General features: G+C 35.7%; 5 protein-coding genes across 6 annotated transcripts; 2 read left to right on the forward strand and 3 right to left on the reverse strand.

Annotated features, from left to right (window-relative positions):
* The first annotated feature begins 8,296 nt into the window (after positions 1 to 8,296).
* LOC116012411 (probable methyltransferase PMT27) lies at positions 8,297 to 9,485 on the forward strand. Its single transcript, XM_031251942.1, has one exon. It carries the CDS (start codon positions 8,313 to 8,315, stop codon positions 9,417 to 9,419), a length of 1,107 nt encoding a protein of 368 aa, XP_031107802.1. The 5' UTR covers positions 8,297 to 8,312; the 3' UTR covers positions 9,420 to 9,485.
* LOC116012413 (probable methyltransferase PMT27) lies at positions 9,467 to 11,579 on the forward strand. The gene is made up of 7 exons (XM_031251944.1): positions 9,467 to 9,640; positions 9,845 to 10,115; positions 10,200 to 10,310; positions 10,370 to 10,589; positions 10,720 to 10,992; positions 11,101 to 11,295; positions 11,363 to 11,579. The coding sequence occupies exons 1-7, from the start codon at positions 9,467 to 9,469 to the stop codon at positions 11,577 to 11,579; spliced, it is 1,461 nt and encodes a 486-aa protein (XP_031107804.1).
* Positions 11,580 to 11,869: 290 nt separating this feature from the next.
* Positions 11,870 to 12,619, reverse strand: LOC116014178. The gene has a single exon (XM_031254180.1). It carries the CDS (start codon positions 12,585 to 12,587, stop codon positions 12,153 to 12,155), a length of 435 nt encoding a protein of 144 aa, XP_031110040.1. The 5' UTR covers positions 12,588 to 12,619; the 3' UTR covers positions 11,870 to 12,152.
* Positions 12,620 to 12,774: 155 nt separating this feature from the next.
* LOC116014177 (CDK5RAP1-like protein) lies at positions 12,775 to 16,514 on the reverse strand. The gene is made up of 3 exons (XM_031254179.1): positions 16,101 to 16,514; positions 14,211 to 15,268; positions 12,775 to 13,520 (listed from the first exon to the last, which is right to left on the reverse strand). Exons 1-3 carry the CDS (start codon positions 16,421 to 16,423, stop codon positions 13,012 to 13,014), a joined length of 1,890 nt encoding a protein of 629 aa, XP_031110039.1. The 5' UTR covers positions 16,424 to 16,514; the 3' UTR covers positions 12,775 to 13,011.
* Positions 16,515 to 16,963: 449 nt separating this feature from the next.
* Positions 16,964 to 21,483, reverse strand: LOC116011823 (folate transporter 1, chloroplastic). 2 transcript variants are annotated; one of them, XM_031251238.1, is made up of 11 exons: positions 21,263 to 21,483; positions 21,052 to 21,128; positions 20,484 to 20,560; positions 19,904 to 19,994; positions 19,473 to 19,566; positions 18,657 to 18,730; positions 18,325 to 18,438; positions 17,972 to 18,043; positions 17,793 to 17,813; positions 17,609 to 17,676; positions 16,964 to 17,270 (listed from the first exon to the last, which is right to left on the reverse strand). In XM_031251238.1, exons 1-11 carry the CDS (start codon positions 21,378 to 21,380, stop codon positions 17,138 to 17,140), a joined length of 939 nt encoding a protein of 312 aa, XP_031107098.1. In that variant the 5' UTR covers positions 21,381 to 21,483; the 3' UTR covers positions 16,964 to 17,137. The 2 variants fall into 2 exon arrangements, with proteins under 2 accessions (XP_031107098.1, XP_031107100.1); XM_031251240.1 differs by having other exon boundaries at positions 18,325 to 18,435; positions 21,263 to 21,482.
* Positions 21,484 to 21,791: the final 308 nt, after the last annotated feature.

The raw sequence follows: 21,791 nt of genomic DNA on the forward strand, positions 1-21,791 counted from the left end.
ACTAACAATTTGGTTACACGAGTTTCTTGAAATCACATATTTTAACATTTTTGTAACAATGGCTAGTTTGTAGTCTCAATCAGTTATCTCCATTAGTACGTGACGTTGATTTTTATATATTTTAAGTGATTAATTCGTGATGAAGTATTGTAATTCGATTAGTTAGTTAACGTGCATTGAATTTATATAATGGCTTTTAAACTTTATTAATCAGTACAATATAGTCACAATGGAATCTTTGTTAATTGAGTGAAAATATAATGATCAAGTTAAATTTTATTTTTTTTTTTTGGATCAAGTGGAGGGGTACCCAATAGATCTATCGTTTGTTTAAACATTTCCAGAATCAAAGTTACAAGACATTCATCGCGGATCATCCTGCAACTTCTTTGGAGGACCGTCAAACTCAATCCAATCATCACATCTATTTTTTTTTCCTCTCATTTATAGACTCAAGTCACTCAACATACATTACATGGTTTGAATATTTAAAAAATAAGAATATAATTATATTGAAGCCATGTTCTGGGATCCCTACACCATCAATAGTATATTTATCCCAATTTATAATACTGTGGAATGTAACACTCACATTCATGTGATCTATATAATTAAATTGAAGCCATCTTAGCTAATATGTGATCGGTTTTTTGCTAGGGTTGAATATGTTAATTGAAAAGAATGCAAGTAAAAAATGATAGAAGAGGGTGAAATGATCAAAAGAAAGTTGAAAATAAATATTGGGATTGGAGAAATGGGGGGAATGGATGGCTGGCTTTCACTTTCAAGTTCGCAGCGATTAGACAGAAAAAGCATAATTAGGGTCCAATAAAAGTAGTGTTTGGGGGAAAGTGATTCACCGGCCACACTTTTTAACTTACCTCTTTTGATTATTTTAGTATGATTAATATGCCACATAAAGCATCTTTTACTGCTTAATGCTGCTTCTTAATCACCTCCCCTTTTACCACCTATCTCTCAACTTTAATTTAATTAACATACATACTTGAATCCCATGCAACTTTTCCCAGTTTTTTACTGTTGCGATCATCATGAATATGTTGAAATTGTTTTGGTGACATAATTACTATTGTTAGGTAAAGTACAAACGTAGTGGCAAGTTGGATAGGCTAAAACAACTGGTAAAACGTCAAATTAAATTATCTATTGAGTAGAATTGAATGGGTTAATTAATTTTCATTGGAATGTTTGGGTGCATTATACTGATCAGGAACATAATAAAGCAGTCAATCATTTTTGCAAGAATCTTTATGTTGTATGAACGGGATTAAAATTGTTGGATGAGCCTCTAGCAAATTGGTTTCTCTCAACCGATTATATTAGATCAATTTTATAAACATTACAAATTGTACAAGTTTGTATTATTTATAAAATTAATTTTAATTTTATAACTTTATAACATAGATGGTTCAAATTAGTTCACACTTCTCACAATAAATTTTATTTTTATTTGATTTGGTCTTGAAAACCAACCTCCTATGAGTCCGTGAGAATCAATCCATCTCATCCAACAAAATAATAGATATATGGATGAAGTTAATTGGAATTATAAATGTTGATATTAGGCATTATGATGTGTGCATATTAACCATGTCCCTATGTTGCACACAACACATGCTTAATATGCACACATCATAATGTTTCATATGCACATGCGCAATCTACCAATTAATCTTATACATTGATCTATTTTTTAATAGATGAGACTGATGGTTCTCATATGAACCCCTCTCTCTCTCTCTCTATATATATATATATATATATATATATTCAGGTGCGAGGATAGCTCCCTGTGCGATGATCAATGCTCTTTAAAAAAATTTCTAAACGAACGCACCTTAAGCTGGATTAGCATAAATATGGCTTTGTAGAGAAAATTGTGTAAAGAATATTATTGGTTGTGTTTTGAAACTGCAAAAAAAAAAAAAAAAAAAAAAAAGTGTGTCGTCAATTAAAGAAGCAAATTGTAAAAAATGGTGCACTACCTCAAGAAGGAAAACAATACACCGTAAGAAGAGAAACAACGCACCTTAAGAAGAAAAAATCCACGCATTTAAAGCCTTAGGCTGACGCACCTTAAGAAGGAAAGCCACGCACCTAAAGCTTTAGATCGATGCGCTTATGTTTTAACAACTAACGCACCTTAAACACACAATACAAAAACCTTACACATTAAGAAGGAAAACCACGCATCTTAAATTTGACCTAGCTAGATGTAAAAAGACCAAATTGCCATCGCATTTGTTTTTAAACATTGTTAATCTTGGACGTTGATTTATGCAAGATTAATGGCTCTTATCTCACCACACAACCGCATCTCATACACCCAACTGCACGGGAACCCATATATATATATATATATATATATATATATATATATATATATATATATATATATATATATATAACGATAATATAATTGTATTTATCAATTTAAGTATGAGTTCTTAACCACTAAGTATAAAGTGACGGAAATTCTTGTAGGAAAATGGATGTTTGAATATGATGATTAAAAAAAAACTATTAAGAATCATCTAAATTTTTTTTTTGAGTTCTATATGACTCTATTACAACGCAGTATCTGTTCTATATGAGAGTGTAATCGGGTGTCACTAGACCACAAGGTCTTGGCAAAAGTCATCTAAATTATTGGAATGTGATTGAAAGAATTATTTACAGTAAGATTGTGAGTGGTAAAGACAAATATAATATCCTTATTGCGAGTTGGTTGTAACGAATAGCTTGATTTTGGTGATTAATTATAAGTTTGATTTATATAATTCGGAGTTTATGTAAATGTATACAAATCAGTCATTTGAAGATATCTAATACTTATATTTGGACATGGATCTTTACTTTATAAACAAATTAAAACCAATCTATTTGGTACACAACTTTTTTGAAATATTTATTCATATCTTTGAGTGAATCAGGAAATGATTGTGTGTTTATTATATATATACATAGAGGAGAGGCATGCATTGTGTGAATAATTGAAATTGAAGTAATTGGATGTCCAACTCACCCTACGACATGACATGACTGATCGATGTTTTTGTATGAAACTGTACTGTGATATGGTGTTTGGGAAATTGTAAATTAAGGGCAGGGGGGAAGTAGATGAATACATGAAGCTAGATGATGATGAATAAGGGAAGCTAAGGGGAGTGAAGCTCTATTCTTGAAAAAAGCAAACTCAGAATCATGCTACTTAAGACAAAAGTGGTTTTTCAACACTGTTTTGATTGATGTCTTTGACCCATTGCATGTTGAAAGTAGTTAGCAAAATTAATTTAGGTAAAGATTTAAATGTCTTTGTCTAATCTTTGAATTTAATCAAATTACTCGGATAATTGACTTGATAATCTTAAGTTTCAAATTTCACAGGTCGCCTTAAGCTGATTTACCTAGCTCCTTGCTGCCCTTTACGTGTCTTGAATGAATTTCGTTTAAACAAATTAAATTCAAAGATTAGAATTGACTTGATAACCTTAAGTTTTCAAATCCGACGGGTCTCTTTAAGTTGATTTATCTAACTCCTTGCAGTTCTTAGTGCGTCTTGAATGAATTTCGTTTAAACAAGTCAAAATCCTTCCATTGAATAATTAAGTCTCGATTAAATTTCGTTCGGAACAACTTTTTCAATCTCATATTTAAACGAATCAAACCCTTCCCGGCCACCTAAATAAAAAACGTTTTGGTTATGACAACACTTTATGTTTGAAGAGGATGGGCTCTTGTTCATCCCAATCAACATCACACAACTGGAATGAAACAAATCACTATTAATATTATTGTGCAAATCTTGCTCCCCATCATATCATACTTAGCACCCAATACCACCAAAACCCCAACCATCTTACAAACATCAGATTTCCAGATCTTTTTCACTTTTCTCCCCATTGCTCGGTCCACAACGTAACACAACCTAGATGCATGTATATATAATTAATATTAACCGTACCAAAAACACCAAACCCAAGTTTGCGTGCGCTGCAACAGAAACGTAATCTACATATATCATATCCGATCCAAGGAGCAATCTAATCATCCCAAGTAAGAATATAATACTTTAATTTGTTGAATTGTTTATTTGGTCCCAATGTTTTGCGGTACGTAACCTCCATACATTTCCATTCATGACACGAAAGTGATGTTTGCCATTATATATGCAACCTGGGATTTTCCAAACCGTTTTATATATATAATCTTCACAAACCCATTACTTAATTGCCCATAAAGAAGCAATATTTAATTGATTTGAAGGCATTTGATTTTCTTTCTTTTACTGAGGAATGCACAACATGGGAAATGATTAGAGGCAGGTTTGTTGGAACTTTGGAGAGCAGTGTAAGCAACATAGGCCCAGACAAATGAACTGGCCTAGCTCTGGTCTATAGCCACATGGACCAAAATTATATAATTATATTATATAATTCGTGTACAAGGACAATGGTCTAGTGGTTGGAAGTGTTACACTTTAGACTTGCTTTCAGTAATAAGATGAAGATTAGAATTCAATCACAAAGTATCTGAAGTTGGATTGAGATTACGTTGGGACTGAACTCTTTACGAGCAAAAAAATACAGTTGAATATAGACTCTAACACTAGGAAAATTCAATTTATCTCATCAGTCATCATTAACATAAAGGTGAATTATGAAATTTAAGATATAACTCGACGAAGCTAAAAAATCTAAACAATTTTTAAAAAGTTATTCAAAATATTATATAATACTCGTCATTTTAATAGTGATTAAAAATTTCTTTCTTTATCTTGAAAAACAAAATTCAAAGTGGCCCATGCCGCGTAGCCGTCCATATCGCAAGTAAATCCTTCTTTACTGACCCGCTGGACAGTATGTCTTTTGTCACCTAGCTTCCATATTGAGGGGCCTCCATATCTTTTTATATATGAAAATTTTTGGATAATAACTTCTACTCATACTCTCTAAGGGATGATTTTTAAATGAAACTATTTCTTCATGATGGTTTTTTTTTTTTTCAACCACTTGGTATGTTTTAAATGCCACCATTCTCAAAAAGAAAATAAAAGGATAATTTTGAAAGAAATTATTATTCTGAAAATTTTGAAAAATTTCTGTCTCGAGTTATATAAATGTTTGACAATTAACATAATGAATTGTGTTAGATGATAAATTAATTGTTTTGTTTTAACTTAAACCGTGTAAAACGACTTAGAAAAGTACAAATATTTTGTTTTATTTATTTATTCTTAGAACTTTTTATAACAAAGATATACATTTTATAATAATTTAATTATAATTATTAAATAAATAAAAATTAATAGTGTAAATTAGTGGAGAAAATAGTTTTCTAAACTATATAAATATACTCTACTAGTCCAATGGTTACTATTTTTACTGTCAATCTGCTAGCAATTACACATTGAGACTAATCTTATTCATGCAGGTTTTAAGGTAGTGGTTAAGAGGGAAGAGACCCGCGCTATCTCATCTACACCTCCACATGTAACATCTAATTAAATTTATTATACTTTGTTAGATAGAGGCCAGACTTGTAGGGCCAAGTCCAAACATTCTGTCATCGAAATGTTGTGTTAACTGTTACGCAAATATAAGGAAATACAATTGTAAATTTTTTACTAGGTATAACTTTTGGCATAGTAATAACCATTTGGTCCTACCTTTGCAACTAGCTTTAGTTAATTATGTAGTGGTAAGCACTCGATCCTACCATTGTTTTTAAAGATACAATGTTATAAAGTACGATTATTTAAGACATCATATTCTTATCTTGTTCAAACTTATATTGATTAAAAATTTAGGTAACATGATGGTATGTATGCATTAAGAGATATTGGACAGTAATTAATATTATCATGCACTGACTTTTTTTTGTTCTTTTTTCTTTTTGGGTTTACCTTAAAAAATGCAAACTTGACTGGTGCAGTAGACAGTGCATATATACTAGAAGTAGAAGTAGAACTATCTAACTGGATTTGGCAGATCTGGAAATTGAGTTTCAGATGAGAGAAAGTCGCAGGTTGATTGTACGTACGATGTTATTCGAACATTTGTGGAGTGACCAATGTTTTTGGTTTGGTCAAAACATTTGTGCGTTTAACGTTTATGAGCCAGCAAACATACACTACTGACCATACCACTCACATACACATATATACACTAATGCCAGCATGATTAGAGGAGGATTAGGCTGCCTAATTTCATGGAATCATCCTCGGACTTGATCGAACCAGGTGGCAAATTAGTGCCCCATATTTGCAGTTTAATCGACTCTAATTTGCACTAACAGATCCAGAGACCTCATCAAGTGAAGTAAACTCGAATTCAAAAGGAATGATGTATATAAAACGAATTTTACACTAATAACAAATTATTCATGTCGTAAAAGAATTGATAAATTTATGGAGCTGTTAAATTAGTCCAATGATTCAAATAGTAGGTTTGGTGGATTGAACCCACGAGATTATTCTAAAGAAATATCTCGACAAGATATATTTATGAGATTCTTCAATTAGGTTCACATTGTGTTACATGGATCAGATTAGACCAATCTATGCTTGTCGGCAAATTATACCATAGACCACCATCTACCTTGCATTAAAGATTTTGGTCCAAAAATAACGTTCAGATTCTATATAGTTTCTGTACCTCTATATCTGTAATTGACACATTTTGTATCTGTAGTTGACAGTTTTTGTACATGTAGCTATCATATTATGTATCAGCAATTATAAGTTATTTGTTTACATGTACATAAATGGTTAACTGTAGATACAGAATGTGTTAACTGAAGAATGAAGATACATAATTTTTGGAGTTAATACCCAATATAGTCCTCAACTATAGTGGTTTTACTCAGTTTAGTCCTAAGTGACTTTTTGTATTCTATTTAGTCCTCGACTTTAATGGTTTTACTCACTTTAGTCCTCTGTTAAGAATTCTGTTTGTTGGGTGTTAATAACAAGGTTAACATGGTAATTTCATTTCTATTTTGTTTTTTATCAAATTAATTATTAATTATATGTCCTAATTTATCTCTATCTTAGTATCTCTAATGTATTGATACTACAGGAACATAATGCTAATTGATGTAGTTTGAATTCATTACTGTTAATGCTATTTGCTAATTATTTGCTAATTGCTTTGTGTTTGGATTCATTTGAAAATAACTAAAAATGCTTCTATTTGAATTCATTTGAAAAGTGATCAGAATTTCAATATGCCAAAGTTAACTAATTGCTCATTATTTGCTAACTGTTTTTTCTTTTTTTTCCTAAAGTATTATAATTTACTTTGTCTTTAGTATGCAATTGTGTAAATATATATAGAACATATAATTAATAATTAATTTGATAAAAAAAAATAAAATAGAAATGAAATTACCATGTTAACCTTGTTATTAACACCCAACAAACAGAATTCTTAACAGAGGACTAAAATGGGTAAAATCATTAAAGTCGAGGACTAAATAGAGTACAAAAAGTCACTTAGGACTAAATTGAGTAAAACCACTATAGTCGAAGACTATATTGGGTATTAACTCATAATTTTTGTATCAGGGTTCACAATGTAATATTAATCTTTGTCCGTGGTATAACAATCGATGCTTGTCACATTGCAAGACTAGACCGGTGTAATTGTATTGCACTAGCGATTGATCATTAATATAAAATAAAGCTACCCACATGTCTCCCAAATAATATTGCATCTTTTACTAACTTATCATGGTAAATTGATGGGAGATGTCCGACCATCTTCCTGATCGCTTTATACTTAACCAATAATATGAGACTCTTATTCTCCATAATGTTAGGTAGGATAAAAACATACCCTTACCCTCCATCGAAGTTACGCTATCAAGAATAACTCAGTATAGAATATTAAACTGAAGGATGAACAAAGTCTAGTCCCACTAAACATGCTGTAAGAACCCATTAGAGAGTTGTGCTCTTCTACTACTGTTGGTTTGGACTTCTGATCTTTTTGATGCCAGCAGCAACAATAATATTTAAACCCAAAATAATAATAATAATAATTATTATTATTATTATTATTATTATTATTATTATTATTATTATTATTATAATTCTCTTACTTGCCTAGCCCTGGGGTTGTGGATCTTGATAAAGTCCAAGTTAGAAACTTTCTTTGCTATTCTAAAGCTAACAATATAAATCTCAAGTGTTAAGTGTTGATATACAAACAAAAAAAAAGGAAGAAAAAAAAAAAAAGAATAAGGAGAAAAAAGGGGATAACAGATCTGCAGAATAACCATAAGAAACCATGCCCCTGGGAAAGGGACGTAGCAGCAGAAGAGCAGGGACCTCAACCCCTGTGGTCACAACAGTAGCCTTTGTAGCTTTGTGTGTTCTGGGAGTTTGGCTGCTTGCCTCCACTCCGGTTGCTCCTCCTAAATCCATCACTAAAACCGCCGCCTCCTCTACTGTCATCAACCTCCCTAGGGCCACTTCTGATGGTGCAACAAAAAGCACTACGCCTTTTGAGGACCTGCATGGGGACCTCCCAGAAGAGGCCAGAAATGGCAATGGCGGCTCCGGTGGAGGATCATCAGAGATTTCAAATGATTCCCAGAGTGGGGAGGCTCAGGCTACAACAACTGAGGATTCTGCAAAAGAAGCAGTGGATCAAGAAAGTGGTAGTGTTAAGAATCAAGAATCATCGTCAGAAGGGGAAGGGCAGCTGCCTGGGAAGGAGGAGCAAGAGAAGCAGAAAGAACCCGAGACTCAAGTGTCTGAGGAAAGTACAATAACTCAACAAAAAGAGATTGAAACAATTAAACAAAATGTAGAATTAGCAGGCAGCAAAGATGATGTTTCTGCAGCAGCAGAGAAAAGGGAAGAAAGCAGTGATAATCAGAAAGGTGGCAATGAAGATATTCACAAGGGTGGCAATGAAGAGACGAAGGTTCAAGATTCACAAATCAAGAGCCAACAAACTTCAGAGGAGAACAAGAATTTGATATCAGATGAAGATCAACAGAAACGGCTGGAGCATCATCAGCAACAGGAAGACGATCAGATACAACAAAAGCAACCTCAAAACGAGATAATTGAGACAACCACGGATCCGAATAAGGCCTGGTTGACAACACAAGCTGATCAATCTGTGAACCATAAAGAGAGGAAGGAAGGAGCAGATGATCAACAAATCACTATCAAGGGGCAGCAATGGCAGCTGTGCAATGTAACAGCAGGTGCAGATTACATACCTTGTTTGGACAATGAGAAAGCATTAGCAAAGATAAGAGGCAGGCAGCATTATGAGCATCGCGAAAGGCATTGCCCCACAGATCCTCCTGTCTGCCTTGTGCCCCTGCCAATAGGGTACAAGAAATCAATTCAATGGCCTCAAAGCAGGGATAAGGCATGACGCACCACATTCTGTGACTGTCAATTATAGATATATACATAGGATTGATGTTCAATCTTTTCTTTGTGCAGATATGGTATCCCAATGTGCCTCACACATTATTGGCAGAGTTCAAGGGACACCAAAATTGGGTTAAAGTTTCCGGAGAATTCATTACTTTTCCAGGTGGTGGAACTCAGTTTATCCATGGAGCATTGCATTACATTGATTTTATCCAACAAGTAAGCTTACCCATCTCTTAACCCGACTAGAAGTCTAAAACAATTGATAAGGTTGCTATATTAACAGGGAAAATTTGGATGCTTTCAGTTTTTTATCCAAAACTTCTTTTGCTACAATGAAAAAAGTAACAAAAGTTAAGAAAAAGATTACCAGATAGTAACATCCACATGTTACTTCTGCTTTTGTCATATGGCTGGTTGTAGGCAGTTCCTGATATTGCATGGGGAAAGCATACTAGAGTAGTGTTGGATGTAGGATGTGGAGTTGCTAGCTTCGGAGGCTATATATTCGAGAGAGATGTTATCACAATGTCCTTTGCACCTAAAGACGAGCACGAGGCTCAAGTTCAATTTGCACTTGAAAGGGGAATACCTGCAATATCTGCTGTTATGGGAACTCAGCGCCTCCCATTTCCTAACGGAGTCTTTGATGCTGTACACTGCGCACGCTGCAGAGTCCCTTGGCACATAGAAGGTTTCTCTGTTGTGTGCTTTTAGACTTTGTCTTAGCCTCCCTCCACACAAGACAGCTTGCTAACTAGTTGAATCTGAAATTAAGGTGGGAAACTTCTTCTGGAACTGAATCGAGTGCTTCGTCCAGGAGGCCACTTTATCTGGTCTGCAACTCCCGTGTACCAGAAGCTTGAAGAAGATGTGCAGATATGGAGAGGTAGGAGGAGCCGAGGAGGACTTCAATCTTTCCTTTCCTTTCCTTGACTCTCTGTCCAGCAAAATTGATTGATATATGCAGGTCTGTCACATCTTTCTTCCCAGAAATGACTGCTCTAACAGTGTCCATGTGTTGGGAGCTAATAGCCATCAAGAAAGACAAATTGAACTCCATTGGAGCTGCTATCTATCGTAAACCAGACACAAACGACTGCTATAAACAAAGAAAACGCAGCAAACCTCCCATGTGTAAGAAGGAAGATGATCCTAATGCAGCCTGGTAAGCTCCCAATGAAAAGAAAAAAAAAGTATTAATTGCATCTGAAACTGCACCATGAACAAGTTAGGACACTGCAACAAAAGTCATTGTTTTGCTGCAGAAAATTCTAATACTTGACTTTATTTTTCAGGTATGTGCCCTTGGAACCATGCATGCATAGAGTCCCAAGTGACGAAAAGGAGAGAGGATCAAAATGGCCTGAAGAATGGCCAGCCCGACTTCACACCCCACCATATTGGCTTAACAGAGATAAGAAGGGAATATATGGACGGCCAGCACCAGATGACTTTGAATCTGATTATAAGCACTGGAAAAACGTGGTGAGAAAGACATATTTGAGTGGTTTGGGCATCAGATGGTATGATGTGAGAAACATCATGGACATGAGAGCAGTTTATGGAGGGTAAACACTACATTAGAGATACATTTCCACTCAGGTTAACAGTAACAATGATGATGCCAAACAGGTAATCAATGAATGTACTGAAAGAAGATTAATGGCTACTTACAGGTTTGCAGCAGCACTGAAGGACCTTAAAGTGTGGGTGATGAATGTGGTGAACGTAGATTCCCCAGATACACTTCCCATCATTTATGAGCGTGGCCTTTTCGGCATGTACCATGACTGGTGTGAATCCTTCAGTACATATCCAAGAACATATGACCTCCTGCACGCTGATCACCTCTTCTCCAGGCTAAAAAAGAGGTAGGTACAAACAATTGAAAAGCACATCATCATTGTATCGGATTGTAATGAAGTTTATTATCTGCAGGTGTGACATTAAAGGGGTGATGGTGGAGGTTGACAGAATAGTTCGACCTGGAGGTAAACTGATAGTTCAAGATGAGTCGAGCACTGTTAGGGAAATAGAAGACTTACTGAAATCACTGCATTGGGAGGTTCGGATGACCTTCACCCAGAACCAAGATGGGATGCTCAGTGCCCAGAAGACGTTCTGGCGACCGGAAACTTACGAAGCCGCCACCTGATTGCAAGGAGACAGCATGTTGTACAGCCTTTCTCCATAGCTTGCCGGAAACTTACGAAGCCGCCACCTGATTGCAAGGAGACAGCCTGTTGTACAGCCTTTCTTCATAGCTTACATCATCTCATCGGACATATTTACCAAATCAAAATTGCTTCAATCGGAAGTGCTGGATAGCTTTGACAGCTTCCTTGATTGTAATATTCTCAAAACTTTATATTAAATGCAAATTAGAAAAATGCATTATCTTTAATGACCATTAACTCAGCTAAGTTGATCGGATAGAGACAAAAATTACCATTAAACATTAATGTAATTATTCGCTCTTTCTTAGAGCAGGTAATTTTTTATTAAATTCATGTTGTTAATTGAAATACATAGAATATAAATTGCAACTAAATCCCAGGAGCTTGAACAAGAGATTATAATATTCTTTCAGGAAGAGAAATCAAACTCTGCAACAATCTAATGAAACCTAAAAGAAATGCCCAGACGCTGGGAAACAGATGTGAATTATCTATTTTTTGTTCAAGAATAATAAATCAGTTGTCTAAAAGAGCAAATACTTGAAGAAGGTTTAAGAATCGGGACTGGTCTTGTAAAGCTTGTTGTACTCCTCCAGCTCGTCGTAGTATATGTCCCACACGCACCTAACGCATCCGCTGCCGCAGCAATCGTCCGGCAACGGCTTCTCTGGCGGCGGAGGAATGGATTCCCTTGGCTTTTCCGGTTTCTTCTCAGCCTCCTCTTTCTTATGATTCGTTGCCGAATCTGCGGTAATTGTGCTTTTCGCTTCGTCGGCCATCGCGTTCTTCAAGGCTACAACGCTTTTGTTGCAGAATAGCTTTGGATGATGGAATCTGATGCGTCGAAGAGTCAGATCTCTTATAGGCATGGCCGGAACAGCTGCGCCTCGGACATGATGTGGCACTTGTCGGCGGCGATTGGTCGTCAGGGGCGGCGTTACGGGATGAAGAAATTGGAGATGCAGATTATGCACGCCCAATTCCATATAACCAATCCGCCCATCTACAATGGCGTCTACGCGGGCTTTCTGACCAGTCGCCTGTGGACCAACTTTCAGAGGAAATCCAATAAAAAAATCCTCCACTTAAACACTTCCACGTGTCGACGTGAAAAAACTTTACTTTTTTCATATAATCAAATACGTATATTCATACATACTTAAAAATAAATAATACAAAAATTTTACAATCTTATACATAATAATGCCATTACTATACAGAACATATTTTGATACATATCAACTCTTTAGAAACTAATACAATCAATATTGTTCTGCTAACAAGATAAAATTTCGTTATATCAGCTTTGCAAGCTCAAAATTTTCATAATGTCTCAAACAATGCAACTAGTAGTAATATGTGATGCATTATTGTAGCACAAATGCACAATGACAAGGAGATAAAGGATAACTAACTTCTGTTTGCACAAGCAACAGCTTCTTCATGCAAACTGCTATAAAATGAGCTCAACTTAGTTATAGCAAGTGCATTTCCAAAGAGCGTCGCTCTCGTGGATTTTGTAATGTGCACTTCAACATAATCGCCTACTTTGGGGTTCCGCTTCCCATTATTGTCAACGTTGTCTGGGATAGGTAGGTTAGTGAAGGAAACCCGGTGGCCTCTATCGCTCTTGCCAATGAGCTCTGTGTCGGGAGCTCTTCTATTGGGGCCTTCAACTAACACAAGTTGGACAGTGCCAACTTTGGCGTCGTAGAACTGACCTGTACTCTCCCGGAAAGCTTCAATGAGTTCTGTGAGCCTTCTCTGCTTTACATCATCAGGAACATCGTCCTCGTAATTTCTATGGGCATGTGTTTTCTCCCTCATGCTGTAGGCAAACATATATGCCATGTCATAGCCAACCGCCTTTATGAGGCTAACTGTGTCTCTGTGTTCCTCCTCTGTCTCTCCACAAAACCCTGTGAAAAGAAAGTAAATGTAAAAGCAAAATTAGAAATTGTCAGAGCCTTACACTGGGTTTATAGCTAAACTATTTATGTTCTTCCTGGCTGTAAATAAACTGATGAATGTAAAAGAAAAATCAGAGATTAGTGATTACATGTTGTGATCCTGGAAATCTCAGCTTATGCCGAGATATCCTCCTAAATGAAAAGCTACAACCATTTAACTCTCACTATAGATAGAAAGTATATTTGCAGAAGAATACAGTCTATCAACTAAATTGCAGGGCAAAGAAGTCGAGGCACTCTCCAACATGTGAACAATATGACATGAAGGGCATCAGTGAACAAGAGCAACCCAGTGGCACAGAACTCGAAGGGCCTGGTCCTCAAGAGTTTTGGAGATATTTCTTCTTGTACCCTATCTTATACACTACAGCTCTCTCTTACATCTTACTGCCCTGCCCTGCCCCGCCCCCTCCCCAAAATAAATGAATACAATCAAGCCCTGCAACACCATAAGTGAGTCAAAAGGAAATGGAGGTGAATGAAGACACACAAGGAGATTAATGAATGGTACATCCTATGCATGAAGAGCTTTGGGCAATTATGACAATGTAACACCTCCACCAAGAAGACCATACATATCTTTTGTTTTAAGTGAAAATCATACCACATATGAAAAGCAATGTTATGCAAAAATCTTACCACATATGAAATCACTGCTTATGCCCATGTCAGGAATAATATCCCTTATCTTTTGCACAAGATCTAGGTATGCTTCACGAGTATATCCCCGTCGCATCCTTTCAAGTACTATGCTGTTCCCTGATTGTGCCGGCAAATGAATGCTCTTGCAGATATTGTATCTATCTCGCATAACATACAGTAACTCATCTGGAAAATCTTTTGGGTGTGGAGATGTGTATCTAAACCGCATCTCAGGGAACTCTATTGCAAGTCTATCCAGAAGATCAGCAAAACGTAAACCAACATACTTTACTTTACATTTGCTGGAAAATCCTTCACTAAGCTTCCAGTTGGGTCCCAGTTCAACCTCGTTTTCAATCCCAGATGTGTCATTATAGCTATTTACATTTTGACCAAGAAGTGTTACCTCTTTTACACCTTCTTTCCAAAGCTCTCCAACTTCTTTCACAATTGATTCCACAGGACGAGATCGCTCTCTACCTCTAGTGAAAGGTACAATACAAAATGAGCACATATTATTGCAACCTCTCATGACAGAGACAAAAGCACTGATGGAATTTTTAGAAATGCGCACAGGAGTAATATCAGCATAAGTTTCTTCAAGTGAAAGGAGAGTGTTGATCCCCTTCTGACCATAATCAACCTCTTCTAACAGTCGAGGCAGATCCCTATAAGCATCAGGTCCACAAACTACATCAACCATCTTTTCTGCATCTAATATTTTCTCCTTCAATCTCTCAGCCATACAACCCAGAACAACTATTTTTGGAGGATGCAAGGACTGTGACCTTCCAACGGCAACATTGCTCTTCCACTGCCTCTTCAGAAACCAAAAATAGTTAAGCCTCTGCCAAACCTTTTGCTCTGCATTGTCCCTTATAGCACAAGTATTTATAAATATAATCTCCGCATTCTCTGGAACATCCACAACTTCACCATATCCAGCTTTATTCATTATAGATAAAACTATCTCCATATCGTTTACATTCATTTGGCAGCCATAAGTTTCATGGTATATCCGGCCTCTTGGAAGAGCTTCTGATGCTGTCTCAGGACTGAGAAAGGAAACAAAAATTGGTAGTTTGAGTTGTATTTGCATTGGAATCTCATTTAGAATAATAAAGACAGAGTTGTTAAATGTTAATTATTCACACCAATTTGGAAGCCAAACAAAAACATAATTTTTCACAACATTATGGCCCTGTTTGGTAAATAATTAACCTATCAGCCAATTTTGGCTTATTTGATCACTATTAGTTGTTTGACTTGGTTAAAAAAATCAATATAAGTGTTTGGTTAATAAGCTTTTAGTAACTCCAAAATACTAAAATTCAAAAAGCTACTCAAAGCAACCTTTTCAATTAGCTTTTTGAGAAAAGAAATTATACCAAACAGCTATTAACTAACAGCTAATTTACCAAACACCTTTCTACAATCAGCTAATGTTATCAACTAATCATACCTTCTAACCCAATAAGCTAACAGTCATTTACCAAACAGGGCCTATACTTAGAAATATTGATGATAGTTTTGGGTCGTTCTCTCTTCAAGTTTTCATCTCAAACTATCTATTGCTAACTTTGAATAGTGTTGTATACTAATTTACTTTTAACATCTATTCTCACAATCTCAATTGCAAGGAGCTAATTTCTCAAGACAAAGATCAAATACTAGGATAACAGGTTAGTAAATTTGGCAGAAGAAATGAATTATGCTGCTAATACTGAACACATACTATGAGAATGAAAGAATGAAATAGCTTAAGTTTCTGAAGTAACGTGATTTTCCAATGGCTTCCAAATTATTATGCATTATAAATAGAAGCTAAGTAACAGTAAAATTCGTATTCTGAAATAACAAAAGAAGGCGAGAAAGGAGACAACTTACTCCCCATGAATATCGGAAGCATGGATAGTATCAGTGACGGTGGAGGCGGCTTTGGGAATGAAGTGGTGGAGGCTCGGGATTTGCTCCCTGTTAGGAAGAGAAGACCGAGAGTGACATTGAGAGAAGCTTCTGGAGAATTCTAGAGAGAACGCCGAGCTCCTTGCGGGCGGCGGCGGGTAAAGCCAGTAGACGGCGGAGGATTGAGCACGGAGGGGCTTGGAGAAAAGGAGCCTGAACTTGAAGGAGGATGAGCATCGTTTCGGCAGCCTGATGCGCAGGCTGCAGTGAGGCTGGCTCAGTATTAGCGAGAGAGAAGACGCCATTAGAGATAGAGAGGAGGTTTCGGGCTTCCCGGCACCGCCGGAGTATGTGTGGAGATATCGCAGCTTATGGATGTGGCTTTGTTCAAGGGCCCGAAGTTACTTATTTGGGCTTCTGTAGTTATTTGTCACGGGGCGTTATTTGGACAATTGGCGGGTCGGGCAAATGTTACATTTTGGATTCAATATTTTAAATTATGGTAAATTTAATTTATATTTATATATGAAATACGCAGTATTAAAATTTTATCTATATTTAATCCGAAATCAGTAATTCAAGCAGAGGGGTATACAATTTCAATTGTTCAAAGTTCTCGTTGTATTGTTGGGGATGTTGAAATTCAAAAAATAACACTCATTTTTGAAATATTCTTTACATATTTGTAAATTTCTCTTCACCAAATACGTTTACAAAAGAGTATACCTCCCCTCCAATCTTCCCATCTTAAAGTGACATTATCTCATAGATTATTTAGTATTTGATTATTAATTAATTTTTTAAAGTTAGTTGTGACATCAGTTAATTCATGGACGCCGAAGGAATGGAATACAAGCGGAGAAAAAACATTTCAGATAACAAAATTCCAAAGTTACAGGTTTACATAATTATTTCCTCAAGGCATCTATAACTATAATTTTGCCGTAGAGTTCCAGCCGTGCAAAGTATGCAATCCTAACACTAAAAAAAATGGTCAGAAGAATACCAGGAGAATAAGGTTAATAATCTCTCCTTGCTAATTTCAGCATATTCAGAACATTTTCATAAACTATGAAGGTCACTGAAGCAGCAGGTACATTTTTCAGCAGGTTTGCTGTGATACCCCGGTAGAAACCTCGTACCCCCTCAAACCTGTCATCCAAACAACAGATATTCACTATTTTGTCACAAGAAGAAACTTTCAGATAATATGGTATGACAAGCTAAAACATAGCCTGATGAAACATCCTAGTACAAAATGACAAGCTAGCAGTACTCTGTTACTCATTTGATAAAAGTTTGCATTTTGCACTATGGATCTGCAAAATTGTAAATAGTGATTCGCTGCTACTACGAAGACCTTCAAGGCCATTGTTAACACTGCGCTAGTTCAATTTGCACATACCGGAGCTGATGATTATTGCGAAAATTTGCAAGATATAATTCAATGGTGATAGCACATAAAATTTAAGTCTGTAAATCTTCCTCACCTTGCCGTTTCCTTAACAACATGCCAGCTATCTACATATCTTGGTATTCCGGCAGTACTTGGTCGTTGCTGCAGAGGTGCAGAGGTTTAGCTACTAAAGAAAAAGATGGACTAGAAGACCTAGAGAAAGGGTAGCATAACTATGTAATATTGCTAATAAGTCTCAACCAAAACAAGTAGTGTACCTGCAGACGAGCTCGTATGACCTTAAAATGTGCCATCAAACCACATTTATTGCAAAATATGGAAATAGAAAGTGGCCAATCAATAGACAATATTTAAAAAGTAATATATTACATTTAAAACAGAAGGGACTAAAAGGCCAAGGTTATAATTACAAAACCAGGTTTTTACCAATACATACCTGAAATGGGTATGTCAAAAGAATGGCAGCTATTTTAGAAGAAGCTCCTAATGTTGCATAATCAATGGAATCCTATACAGAAAAATACAACAGAACGATAGATTAGAGCTTATGTTTCTCATAGACATTTATAGGCAGACAACCTATTCTAAATCTCAGAAAGAAAGGGCAAAACTAAACACCGATGTTGTTTTCCATGACAATACATCCAATTTCATAAGCTAGTCATAGAAATGATATTTAGCCAATCAAAGATTTTCCCTTACTAATGCATATTAATAGGAATAAAAGATATGCATATAGTAGCAATTCTACATCCAAAGAAACAAACAGGGATAACTTTTCAGACACACCAACAAGTTGTCAGCAGTGCCAGATGTTCTTTCATTTTTATCAAACCTCCAGTTTACCACAACCTTACGAAGTTCCTCATATGCAGTGAACTGAATAGCACCATGGGTTACCTGCTGAAGCAAACCAGAAAGGTTTGTGAATGAAGAGGATATATCTACATTTATGTTCTAGACTGTTCAAACAAAATCTGTAATAATCTCAAACATAACTTTAGCTTTCTCATAAACACTAATGTAAAAGTAGGTCAAAACTTAAAGCAAATGTGAAGAACATAGGAGCATATCTATGGCAATGAATAAACAAAAAATAGCAAAAGAAAGAAATTTCTAACCAGAAAGAGACCCGGCAGAAGGCCCTTGTAAAATGCCCTCCACCCTTCTTCTTTCATTATGGTTATTAAAGCATCTGAAATTACCAATGGAGAACAATGAACTAATAGAAGGGAGATACCAACATATATTTAATATTTATACATATGTCTGTACCTCAGGGCATATGAGAGAGAGTTCATTTAAATAAAGCCTAAAGGTTTTATGAAATCGGAAATCCTATTAATTTGTTAACTAAGAGTTTAAAACCTTCCATTAATAACATCTGCTGAGTGAAAATATAGTGCAAGAATACTAAATCATACCCTGTAGCCCCACCATCTTATGTTATAGATTACCTCATTACCATCCACTAAAACATCAACCAAGTGTGAATAAGATGCAAGAATACCAAATTATAAGCCTTGTAATCCATTGTATTTTACAGTCTCTCTTATGTACTTTTTATTTTACAAGCAAGGCTTGTGTTAATGGGCACCAAGGTGATGCTACTTGTTCTTATGTATTCTTTTAATTTTACCAAAACTATTATGGAGTATTAATTTCATTATCCAAATGTTTGCATTAAAAGTTCATGTATAAGTCATATAGAGAAAAAAATCATATTATTATTCATTAATATTACAGCAAAGTTTAATTTAACGCCTATCATTCAGCCATACAGGTGAGTGTGTAGGACAATTTGGGACATCCAAGAAAAAAATGTAACAAAATAGGGTGGGGACTCAGAGATTAGCAATTAGAAATCAGATATACATGGTAATAGGAGCACCTTCACACAGTAGAAAAGGCTAAATCATGGTAAACATAAAACAAACCATGAAACCCAGAGTAAGGACGAATCTGATGCAGAGGAGACTGCAGTTGCAATCTTGTCTTCACAAGCCAGATAGGGTTGGTGCAAAAGCATACCTGTAAAGTCAACAGAGTAATACTCTAAAAATGATTGAAATTGCATATTGAGGACGTCAACCAAAGACTGCCCAATACATTGAGATAACAATCAATTAACCAGCAGTATCAATTACAGAACTAAATCTCTGCAGGGCAAGTAGGTAACCCTTTTACTACCCCAGGCAGACATAAAAGCTGCAAAACTGTAGTATGACACCAATTTATGATATATGATGCTTGCCTAATCTCCTCTTCCTCCTCCCTCTTTCTTTCTTTTGATAAGCACATTATTAACATAGAAAAAAATGACTTCCACAAAATTTCCCCAAATCAAAGTATCAAGTTCATTACTAACCAAAGCTCCTGCTTCTGCAGCTGAAGCAAGATGAAGGCCTGGGGTCAACTCCTTCCTGTCTTTCAAATATCTTTGCTTTGCTTTGCTATAGCTATAAGAGAGATGATCCATTGATCAGTTATGTTAACTGTCCATGATAAGCAGCCTAACTAGCTGTCTTTCCTAAAACAACACTTGAGGCAAGCATGTGGAATACTAGCTATTTAAAGTACAAGAGCATGCTAATAACTTGAAGATAATTTAGTGATTGTAAGGATTTTACAGTAAAGAGAAAATCTACAACTGGTTTCCATGTTAGAGTATATGCTGGGAGTACATGATTAGACAGAATAACTGCCCAGACTAATAAAAACCATTTAAGGTAAACTGAATTGCACAAGCTGGCTAGTAGAAGTTCAAAAATATGAACTGCATAATCTTAAAATGGTGCCAAATACTTTTATTTACACACATGCATATACAATGACAAAGTTCATAAAAAGGGTGTTCCAAATGTACATTGTTTTGTCCAAGGAGTTGTGGCATTTAGAATCTTCAAACATTTTAAATTTATGAGCAGACTGCCTAAGACAGAACTTACAAGTAGAAATATAAGCTCCATGAAATAGTTGACCCAAGAACAGCGGGGTAAAAACCTGCATAAAGCCCTCTTATGCCCTGTAGCAAAATCAAATAAGTAACAAAGGTGTAACATCAAAATGCAAAGAAGTATGCGCAGGACATAGAGGAAATTATTCCTTTAGCACAAAGTTAATATTGATAGCAATAAAATATTAGAAAGGAATTCACCAAATCATATAATGTGTTCCTGAAGCAAGTCTACTTCTACGCCTGAACTCAATAATCAATGACTGATTAACCACTTGCTCACTGTTGCAAACAAAGGACCTCAAACACCTCTGTACAAGTCTAAGGCATTGAAAAGGAAAAACAAAGATTCAACTCATCAAACTCTCTGTATCAACTATTCTCATTCCTAAACTTGACATCTTTCACAATTTTCTCATGTATTTTGCACATTTGTTGCATAATTAATACTGACCTTGCATACTAATTGCAAACAACTTTTCAAAACGAGAAAAATTAAACTAAAATGGCGAACACGTTATATTAAATTTAATTCATCTTTTTAGCAGAAAGCAGCCAACCTCCAAGCGAGTGATGGTATATAGAGCATGAGGAGTGTTCCTGTATGCGGGAAGCATCGATGTTCGCCCGTCGTGTACTGTGATTCAATTTTATTCAGATCAAACTCAAAAATGTACAATACGAGTTCATATAATTATGCAAGATATAAATTGTCATAAAAAAAATTATGAATATGTATACAAGGAAAGAGATGCAGAGAATGAATCGTACCTTGGAACCTCGTGCGGACGACATCAAGGGGATGAGTAAATGTGGCGGTGGCGAGCCCCGCGACGGCGCCGGCGGTGGCGTTCTCCCACTGCCAGTCAACCGACCGCACAGCAGGCATTTTTGAATTAGTCGTATGCTCCGTCACCAGCTTTCCCCATTACCTCTCTCAAGTTCCTAATCAAAATTGACGAGAAGAAGACGTTTACGACATCGTATCAAGCTACACGCAACGAATAATGGATTTACTCTATAATTTCATCGTTATCAGAGATTATTATTATTAATTTATTTCACTAATTTTCAAGGAAAAAATTATTACTTAATTATTTTTCATTAATGAGGATTATAATACTGCAAACTGCAAAGTACCTGGTTTATATATGCAAAAAGAAACAAGAAGAAACAAAATAAGCTAAATTAATCACTTTTTTAAACCAGCTAAATTGATCACTTTGTCATCATCAAAACAACAATTTCATCTTAACATTCTCCTTTTTGTAATTTTAATGAAGGATAGAGACGGTGAGAT

This window comes from Ipomoea triloba, chromosome 3 (assembly GCF_003576645.1).
Source record: "Ipomoea triloba cultivar NCNSP0323 chromosome 3, ASM357664v1".
NCBI classification, from domain to species: Eukaryota; Viridiplantae; Streptophyta; class Magnoliopsida; order Solanales; family Convolvulaceae; genus Ipomoea; species Ipomoea triloba.

Coding starts and splice junctions, on each gene's coding strand:
- LOC116012411 (XM_031251942.1), top strand. CDS start 8,313: ATGCCCCTGGGAAAGGGACGTAGCAGCAGAAGAGCAGGGACCTCAACC.
- LOC116012413 (XM_031251944.1), top strand. CDS start 9,467: ATGTTCAATCTTTTCTTTGTGCAGATATGGTATCCCAATGTGCCTCAC. Junction 10,993..11,100: donor ATGAGAGCAGTTTATGGAGG/GTAAACACTACA, acceptor GGCTACTTACAG/GTTTGCAGCAGCACTGAAGG. Junction 11,296..11,362: donor TTCTCCAGGCTAAAAAAGAG/GTAGGTACAAAC, acceptor TATTATCTGCAG/GTGTGACATTAAAGGGGTGA.
- LOC116014178 (XM_031254180.1), bottom strand. CDS start 12,587: ATGGAATTGGGCGTGCATAATCTGCATCTCCAATTTCTTCATCCCGTA.
- LOC116014177 (XM_031254179.1), bottom strand. CDS start 16,423: ATGGCGTCTTCTCTCTCGCTAATACTGAGCCAGCCTCACTGCAGCCTG. Junction 15,269..16,100: donor GCTTCCGATATTCATGGGGA/GTAAGTTGTCTC, acceptor TTCCTTTCTCAG/TCCTGAGACAGCATCAGAAG. Junction 13,521..14,210: donor AAGCAGTGATTTCATATGTG/GTAAGATTTTTG, acceptor TTCTTTTCACAG/GGTTTTGTGGAGAGACAGAG.
- LOC116011823 (XM_031251238.1), bottom strand. CDS start 21,380: ATGCCTGCTGTGCGGTCGGTTGACTGGCAGTGGGAGAACGCCACCGCC. Junction 18,439..18,656: donor TTCTGCCGGGTCTCTTTCTG/GTTAGAAATTTC, acceptor GGTTTGCTTCAG/CAGGTAACCCATGGTGCTAT. Junction 17,814..17,971: donor TTTTGACATACCCATTTCAG/GTATGTATTGGT, acceptor GCACATTTTAAG/GTCATACGAGCTCGTCTGCA.